The 10,000-nt window shown below is 38.5% G+C and overlaps 1 protein-coding gene across 1 annotated transcript in view; it reads left to right on the forward strand.

Annotated features, from left to right (window-relative positions):
- Positions 1-10,000, forward strand: part of LOC138950622 (beta-1,3-glucan-binding protein-like) — an 18,449-nt gene that overhangs the window by 165 nt on the left and 8,284 nt on the right. The window contains exons 2-5 of the mRNA XM_070322329.1: positions 444-539; positions 848-970; positions 3,900-4,039; positions 5,645-5,719. Of these exons, the coding sequence (XP_070178430.1) occupies positions 444-539; positions 848-970; positions 3,900-4,039; positions 5,645-5,719 (434 nt within the window). The remainder of the gene's footprint in view (positions 1-443; positions 540-847; positions 971-3,899; positions 4,040-5,644; positions 5,720-10,000) is intronic.

Genomic DNA, 10,000 nt, shown 5'->3' on the forward strand with positions numbered 1-10,000 from the left:
TTTGCTGTTCATTTAATGACATGCGATGCCTGTTTTGCTGTTTTGCTGCACATTTAATGACATTCGATACTCATACATGCACAGCCTTGCGCTGAACTGTTCGTGGATGTTTCAGGTTAGCTTGTTTTAAATAAACACACAACTAGAAACAAACCTTTCTCAATAAATGTAATGTTTCTATACAAGCGATTTCGAGCTGTAGGTTTTGCTTAGGTTACACAAACGAACATTTTGAAAAAACAAAATCCAAATCGAAATGTTCTGCTGTAACCCTGTACATTTGAAAGCTGTAACACCGAGAGAGATCCACGCAGTCACTGATTATTTTTTCTTCGGTTCCTTATTATGATGTCACTTTAACAAAGTTCAGTCAGGAATGTGCATGATCTAGCTGTTCGTGTGTGTGTCCGTTTTGCTGGAACAAAGCTGGTTCCCGTTCACAGGTGTACCTTTAGCAAGCGCAGTGACTGTGACAGTGGCAGGGGCACGATCTGATGCCGCTGAGCAAAAAACCGTGACTGCAGCCCTGCACCTCACAGGTAGGAGTATATGATAATATATTATGCAAAAATTACCATTTGTAAATGAATGCTTCACAGTACAGTGTGTGTGTGTGTGTGGCGGGAGGAGGAAGGATAGAGCGGTGTGTGTGTGTGTTTGTGTGTGTGTGTGTGTGTGTGTGTATGTGTGTGTGTGTGCATGCGTGCGTGTGTGTGTGCGTGTGTGTGTGTGTGTGTATGTGTGTGTATGTGCATGCGTGCGTGTGCGTGTGTGTGTGTGGGTGTGTGTGTATGTGCGTGTGTGTGTGTGTATGTGTTTTCTCTGTATTGTCTTTTATTTTTCCAAGCTGGTGCACATTGGAAGACAACCATCTCTGACGTAACAAGCGATGACGCAGTTCTCCATTACGTCATCACCTACCAGTTTCGCACTGGCCAACGCAGTTACACGGGATCTCAATTTTTGTCACGTGAGTTGATCTCCTGATACGTTTTGGAGAACTGTCCATAGCTCTTTCTCACTAGCGAGGCCGGAGGTGTGCACGAGTTTCGTCCCTTTGGTTCGGTAAGTTCCGGTTAAGATAGAGGCGGCAGTCGAGCGCATGAACGTGAAAGAATTGAAAGATTTTCTTCGGAAACATGGCCAACTTGTCAGTGGAAAAAAAGAAGAATTAGTGCGCAGAGCAAGAGGCACGTTTCAGCTGCGAAAAGATGGCAAGGATGCTGTCGATAATGCTGTGGAAACAAATGATTCAAGTTAGCATTTGACAGACCACTTCGACTGTCAGTGTCACGAACTTGTAGCCTATGTGTTAAATGTTATCAATAATTATTGAGCACACGCGGAATTTGTGCGTGAATCAGTGAGTCCTTTTGATGCTTGGTAGTCATGCATTTATTGTTGTTAACTGGATGTGCGTGTTGTCTAAGGCTAATGTCAGACGGAGCTCGCAAAACACGAAACAAAAGCCGAACAAAAGCAAAACAACACACAAAAGCACCATGTTTTGCTTTTGTTCGGCTTTTGTTTCGTGTTTTGCGAGCTCCATCTGACATTAGCCTAAGAGCAGTTTCACATTACCAGTTCATGGCTCTTTAATGTTACTTCAGTTGTTTTACTTTACATTGTTTACCAACTTTGTTAAACTGCTATTGTTTGTATATGTTTTAGATAAATAAAACCCAAACTGTATCAACTGCGTCTGTTGAAGTGTGTGTGATTATCTGTAAAACAAGTCATTCATCAAGCTTCAGATTCATCATGTCTTTATTCTTTGAATACATATATAATTATATAATACACTGCATTGTCGTTCCTCGGCAAATATTTCAGCCAACTGTGAATAAAAAACAAAATGTAATCACACACAGGTAATAAATATTTTTCCCTTAAAAACATAAAAAGCATAGATACACACCACACAAACCCTATTTATAATTTCATGTACATAATCCCACGTTACAAAATAGTGCACTCCTTACAACACACGCTCACACCTGGTTGGTTTGCGTTCAACTTCTCAGACATATTCAGGCATGAAAATTCTCCGTATTTTCCGTATTTTCCGTATTTTTCCTTTTTTTTTCTTTTATTTTTATTTTTTTTATTTTTTTTTTCCCTAGTCATAGTTATAGTAAAATAGTTTTGGGGCCATGTTTGAATCCAATTTTAAGGCTCAGATAGCCCCAGATTGCACCAAATTGCACCCTTGAAAAAAAATATTCCGGGGGGCATGCCCCCGGACCTCCCTAGAAAGTCTGGCGCTACGCGCCTGCGAAACTTGGCGCTACGCGCCTTCGAATTTTGTTTTCAGTATTTCTTATTTTTCAGTTTTCATGCCTGATATTTTAACTGGATACAAAAATTTCGAGTACAAACCAGCATCAGTTTTCATGCATACTAGTTTTATAATTTCTGTCTTCCATGCATTGGGAATGTAAGCATCAATGAGTGACATACACAGAGTCAATGACTGAGATTTATAGTGACACTAGAGACTACAGTCATACTGAGACACGGCAGTCCTTCTTACAGCTCATGTGCCTGTTACTGTTTCACACAGACAAGAGCAAAATGCACTAATGATTGAAGGAAGTATGTTGTACAACAACATTCTTTTACACTTTTATGTACATGAACAAATAATACCCATCTGATTAACTAGACGAGAAAGTCACTCTGTCAAGTTGCACAAAATCTTGTCATTTTCTAAAAGAAAGAGTAACACGTAGGCGCTGCTCCCAAGCTCTTTTCAGTTCCTTTAAACAGTATTTTATTCGTAAACAGACACATGATAATATAACAACATCATTAAGAAGGAGCACAACAAGTTTAAAACTTATGGTAAGTGCTCACATAAACATTCCTGAAATTTCATGGCGGATTATGATCAATGCGACACATTTTTTGAAAAAAGAGATGAGACAACAAAACAAAAAATATATATATATATATACAAAAAAAGGAAGGAAAAAAAAGAAAAGGAGAAAAACAGCAAGGAAAACTTAGTTTGAATTATCGAACACAATCTGTGTCAATACCGAAAACGAAAACAATTACAAAACGAGAACGAAAGACACAATTTCAGTTGCTTGTTTGTTGGAAGTTTATGTAGCCTGACAACTCTTCCTTCAATAATTTTTCCACGATAGTTATGGCAAATGACACAGTACTGCTTTCCACCACCACACACTCTGAGCGAGCTTTCTTTCAGTGCAGACGCCATGATGTAGAAGATACCGGAACTAACCCAGCGTTTCTCCTTCGTTGAAGAGCATGGAAAGATAACTCGTACTTGACTAGAAGTGAGAAAGAGCTATAGGAACATGGCCCGCTGTTTTTCCTGCTACTATCTACAGCCGAACCAAGCGGAACTAGGTTCGGTTCGGCGAACTTTGCATTACGTCATCAAATCAGGGGATGTACCTATTTTGGGGTTGCAGCTGCAACGTTCGAGGTTCGCCGTCTACATGTGTTAGGTTTTGATTATCTGCTAGAGGTATTAGATATTAACAAAATATAAATTATGGCCGCCATTTGTATTTCATATTTTCCAAAATATATACTTCTTCTTGCAGAAAATTAAGTTAAAACCAAACATACGTAGACGGGTACATAAGAATGTAGTGCGGTGATACCCTCCTCACTGCCAGGTTTGTAATAGTCGCTGTATGTACCTTAATCGGAAAAAAAACTAATTACTTTATTGATTAGCGATTATCACGTGTTTGATCCAGTTATACACAGTGTGCCTTATATCAAAGGCAAATGCAGATTATCAGGAACACAACGGTACTGCAATCAGGAGTACTGTTAGAGAAACAAAGACGCACGAAGCAATTGAAAACTGTGACGTTTGTACGCATTAGTTGACTTAACCTTCCCCTTAACTCTGTCAGGCGTGGAGACATCGTTGGAGGTACTGGGCACGCCTCACTTCCTGCGGAGAAGAGCTCACACGGTGTTTTACGATGACTTCAGCTCGGGTAAGATCGACGGCAACAAATGGAAACATGACTGTAGCGCCGACGGTGTTGGGGTGAGTGTTGCCCTCACTATGTAGTATTAGTAGTAGTAGTAGTAGTAGTAGTAGTAGTAGTAGTAGTAGTAGTAGTTGGAGTAGTAGTAGTAGTAGGAGGAGGAGGTGCAGCAGCAGCAGCAGTAGTCTTATTAGTAGAAGTAGTAGTAGTAGTAGTAGCGGTAGTAGTAGTAGTAGTAGTAGCAGTTATAGTAGTAGTAGAAGTAGTAGTAGTACTAGTAGTAGTAGTAGTAGCAGTTATATTAGTAGTAGTAGTGTTTGGTGGTGGTGGCATAGTAGTGGTGTTTTTAATAGCAACAGCAGTAGCAGTAACAGCAGCAGGAATATAAGAAGTTGTACATTAGTTGTATAGTTAGCTCATCTGAAGTACCTTGCGGCATATGCCGTGAACTTTGACTGCGTTGTATTGTGCGATGTCACATGTGGCTTACGGCTATGTTAACGTTAACAACGAGTGGTTTAAACTTCCAAGTAGCAGGGAGCTGTGAATTCGGGACTTGCGCTATAGAAAAGTGATTTATTATCATTATTATTATTAGCAGCAGCAGTAGCTGCAGCAGTGAAGTAGTACCAGTACCAGTAGTAATAGTAGTACTGAGTAGAAGTACATATTAGTTGTTGTTTTCTCGTCTTTCTTTTTTTTCTTTTTTTCTTTTTCTCTTCTTTCGTCTTCTTTTTACATTTAGTCAAGTTTTGACTAAATGTTTTAACATAGATAGTCCGTGATCTAAGTGGCATAACTAAGTAAATTGTTATCATTTGGGAATCCTCCATATGCTAAGCTGCTTTGTGAAGTATTGTATCTCTGCTATTCTAAACAGGCCTCAAAAGAACTTCTAATGGTAGCTTTCATGCTCGACTTAGAAAAAGGGGGTTACTTACTAAAAGACACATAATTCTGCTCATAATGCATTTTTGGTGTACAAAGTCTGAAGCAAACCTAACGGATTACAAACAAGCTCTGAAAATTAAAAATATGAAAATTATGATTAAAATTAATTGTCCGAAATCGATTTAGAAACAATTTCATCTTATTCCTTGTCGGTTCCTGATTCCAAAAACATATTGATATGATATGTTTGGATTAAAAACAAACTCAGTAAGCTAAAAGGAATAGAGATACAGAAACGCGTGGTAACCTACTCAGCGCGACCACTACCGCACTATTCTGGCTTGTCGATTTCACTGCCTTTGCCACGAGCGGTGGACTGACGAAACTACGAGTATGCGGTCTTGGTGAAAAAATGCAGTGCGTTCAGTTTCATTCTGTGAGTTCAACAGCTTGACTAAATGTTGTTATTTCGCCTTACGCGACTTGTTTCTTCTCTTCTTCTCTCTCTTCTTTTCTTCTTTATGTATTTATTTTATTTTTGTTTGTTTGTTTCATCCTCTTCTCGTCTTTCTTGTTTGTTTGTTTGCTTTTTTTATTTTTTATTTAAAAAAATAATTACCTTGTGTGTTTGTTGGTGTGTGTCTTTGTCTGTCTGTCTGTCTGTCTGTCTGTCTGTGTGTGTGTGTGTGTGTGTGTGTGTGTGTGTGTGTGTGTGTGTGTGTGTGTGTGTGTGTGTGTGTGTCTCTCTCTGTCTGTCTGTCTTCTCTCGGCAGAATGACGAGTTTCAAATGTACACTCCTGAGTCCCGCAACAGTTACGTGAAGAACGGTGTCCTGTACATCAGACCGGTAAGTTTAATATAGAAGTCAAATTAAAACATGAGATCAAAACAACTCATATCAAAACAAAGTCAAGTTATCGAGTAAAATCAAAATAAAGTCCCTTTATGACGTCAAAACAAGTCAAATCAAATAAAGTCAAGTCATGACGTCAAAACAACTCAAATCAAAATAAAGTCAAGTCGTGACGTCAAAACAACTCAAATCAAAATAAAGTCAAGTCATGACGTCACAACAAGTCAAATCAAATCAAGTGAGACCATGGCTGGTCAGATCATGTCAGAGTATGTCATCATTAGTTCACTCTGGTCAGGTCAAGTTAAATTAGCTCAAGTTGAACAAGAATCTCGTTAGGTCAAGTCAAATCTGGTTCCGTCAAATCAAGTCAGCAGTCATATCCGGTCGGAAGAAATCATGACAAGTGAGAACTGGTCAAGCCAGGACCAATTATGTCGAGACAAGATAAATTACGTCCGCTATAGTTAGGTCTAAGTCAGGTCAAATCAGATCGAGTAAAGTCAATGTCAATCGAGTCAAAATCAAAACGAAATGAGGCAAAGTTATGAATTTATGACAAGCAGAAATAAAGGCAAACATATCGCTTTAAATTAAGCAAAGCTTAATTCAAAGATCAAGAATAAAAACAAAACAAGAAAGAATCTTAAACGAAATGAGGCAGAGCGTTGTAAAGATATCAAATAACCAAAGGAAAGTAATCGCTCTTTATGCATACGACATGTGTAATGGAGTAAGCGAGAGTTGTACGGAACCTTTCTCATAGCACCTGAGAGAATTCAATGCTTGTTATTCTCTCAGGTGCCGTACAACTCTCGTATACTCCATTAAACATTTCGTATGCATCAAGAGCGATTACTTCCCTTTAGTTATTTGATAAAACAAGAAAGATTAAGTTTATGGGACGTTTTCTTATAGACAAAGTGAAAAAGTCACAAGAACTTCGGCCTGTGGGTCTTTAAGGCGTTGTGAGGCACTAAAATTACCAAAATGAAACTTGTAAAATGCATGGAGTAACTTAGTTTTCTGGGTAGTAATTGAAGTGACTTATAAAAAGAAATGAAAAAATTGCGAAAACTAAAGGGACATAGACTGCCGTCGCTATGGAAACTGGCATAAACAGCGCCATATTGGATTTTTAGGAAACGGTTTTACAGCAACATCATACATCAGAAATGCTTGGTATTTGGCACCAAGATACACATGACTTTTATCTAAAGTTGCCCAAAAAATTATTGCAACAAATTTCAAACCCACATTAAAACATTAATTCCTGTGTCATTTAATTAAAACTGTAAATGCTAAAGAAGGCCGTTCACTTAACCTTTAGGATCACCTTTTGGATTAAATATTTCTTTTACAGGGATCACGTGACCGCCGCTCAAGTAAGTGTACCCTAAAATCGACCAGACAAAAACGGAAGAGCCGAATGAAAAATCGACAAAAAATCACAATAGGCACAACTTTGCAACTTTCACATACGAGAAGAAATTCAAACCAATTATCTACCCTGAACAGATTATTGTGTTTTTCTACCTTGTGTATTTCGCGTGCTATGCTATTCCTACTGATGCAGGTGTCGATCGCAAGAGCGGTCAAAAACGGAACGTTTTACGTCAATTTGTAGGGGTATCATGTCAAAAAGCGCTACATTTTAGCAATGACTAGGTGGATTGCTTTGAAACTTTCAGAATAGTTTACCAACATACTAGCGATACTTCGTGCGAAAGTTTGGATCGTTACGGTTATTTATCCAGATGTGACGCAATGTTTCGGAAAATGTTGTTAAACTTGTCATAGGATTGTTCACTTGTGTCCACAAAATTCATGACTTTGCATATCTACAGATAAATGATTGATACAGATTCTATCTAAGTTTCATTTGCGTGTAGCTGCTGGCGTTAATTTGCTAGTCATGCAAACACATGAGGAAAAAATGGAACGTTCACGCTGTTTCGCGCTTACAGCTGTTATCGCTGCGTGCCTCTTAAAACATGCTACGGTCACGCTTGGCTGGGCATCGCTGTGGCACCAGAATCATCGCTTAAATATGTAGCGTGTTTACTGGCCCAGCAAATTTGCATCAGTGCTTACGCGCACATAAAACTTTAGCAGTGTGTGTATCAATCATTTTTCTAAAGACATGCAAAGTCATACATCTTTTGGACCCAAGGGAACAATCCTACGACAAGATTAAAAACTTCTTTCGAAAAATTGCATAACATTTTAACAAACACCTGTAACAATACATCATTTCGCTCGAAGTATCTCTAGTATGTTGGTAAACTATTCTGAAAGTTTCAAAGCAATCCACCAAGTCATTGCTACAGTGCAGACTTTTTTGTCATGATACCCCTAAAAGATGACGCAAAAAGTCCCGTTTTTGACCGCTCTTGCGATCGACACCTGCATCAGTAGGAATAGCATACCACGCGAAATACGCAAGGTAGCATAACAAAACAATCTGTTCAGGGTAGATAATTGGTTTGACTTTCTTCTCGTATGTGAAAGTTGCAAAGTTTTGCCTATTGTGATTTTTTGTCGATTTTTCATTCGGCTCTTCCGTTTTTGTCTGGTCGATTTTGAGGGTACCCTTACTTGAGCGGCGGTCACGTGATCCCTGTAAAAGAAATATTTAATCCAAAAGGTGATCCTAAAGGTTAAGTAAACGGCCTTCTCTGGCATATAAAGTGTTAATAAAATGACACGGGGATTAATGCTTTAATTTGGGTTTGAAATTTGTTGCAATAATGTTTTGGCCAAGTTTACAATCACGTAGAACGATGTTTTGAGAAAAGACTACAGTTGAATTTACATATGTTTTTGAAATAAGGATTAATGAATATGCGGTTAGAAATTCATTAATCCTTATTACAAAAATGTGTGTATCGATTGGACATTGGATTTCCCTTCTTTGAGCCATGTGACGTCAGAGGCCTACAAAACTTCATATTTGGGCGTTTCAGGTTGCCCGAAACTTCAAAGCAACTACAAAACACACGTCATGTGTTTGATTGCATGTGTGTGTGCTCGTTCAATCGTCAAAACAACAACAAAGTCAGTACATGACTTGTGTTTTGTAGTTCCTTTGAAGTTTTGGTCAACCTGAAACGCCCAAATATGAAGCTTATGTGTTTGATTTCATGTGTGTGTGCTCGTTCAATCGTCAAAACAACAACAAAGTCATTACCTGAAAGGAATTCGATCGATACATAAATGTTATTTGCGTTTTTGACCAAAATATGACATTTTACACAGATCTCGACAGTCATTGTTCACCTCGACCGCTATCGCGGTCTCGGAGAACAATGACTGTCTCGATCTGTGTGAAATATTTTGGTCAAAATCGCAAATAACGTATAATATAAATTTAACTGTAGTCTTTAGTAAAAATATTGTTCTATATGATTGTAGATAGAAGTCATGTATTTCTTTATGCCAAATATCATGCATTTCTGATGTATGATGTCGCTGTAAAACCGTTTCCTAGAAATCCAATATGGCGGCTGTTTCCATAGCAACGGCGATCTGTGCCCATTCATATTTACAATTTGTTCATTCATTTTTATAAGTCACTTCAATAACTACTAAGAAAACTAGGTTATTTCAAGTATTCTCCAAGTTTAATTGTAGTGCCACACATCGCCTTCAAGTATACACAGGATACACAACAGACAACAAGTTATGGTAAATGGTACCGTGGCGTCTCTGGGAATGTAGTCGCTTATACATAGAGAATACTACATGGCTTGCTGTGTCGTACCAGATATACACGAGGTTGTTTTTTTTCAATATTGAACTGCGAGCGAAAGCGAGCTGTTCACTATTTGAAAAAGCAACGAGTGTAAATCTAGTACGACACAGCAAGCCATGTAGGCTAGTATTCTGCTTATTATCCTACATACTGTACTTACGTGTATTTTACTGAAAATGTCCTGCAGTCGAGGCAGCTAAATTGAAGACGCTTGTTTTGGAACCTCGATCTCTTCTAAAGCCTCGTGCAAAGAAACGTCACTCTGAAAGTGTGGCGTGACGTGTTAGTTCTAAAAGATCATCGAGGGTAATTAGCGAGCGCAATTTTGTTTCTATAATGACGTTTGTCTCGGTGACTTTGGCATCATAAGCAGTGGAAAAACAGGTCCCTGCCAGACTTGCTTGACATGACCTCATTTACATGATATACACACATGTGATTTGAACGATTATTATCTCACCAGTGTCTCTCTCAGGGATGTAGGATAATAGAGATTTTCTGTACCTTTTTTTAATGTCTTT

This window comes from Littorina saxatilis, linkage group LG16, assembly GCF_037325665.1.
Source record: "Littorina saxatilis isolate snail1 linkage group LG16, US_GU_Lsax_2.0, whole genome shotgun sequence".
NCBI classification, from domain to species: Eukaryota; Metazoa; Mollusca; class Gastropoda; order Littorinimorpha; family Littorinidae; genus Littorina; species Littorina saxatilis.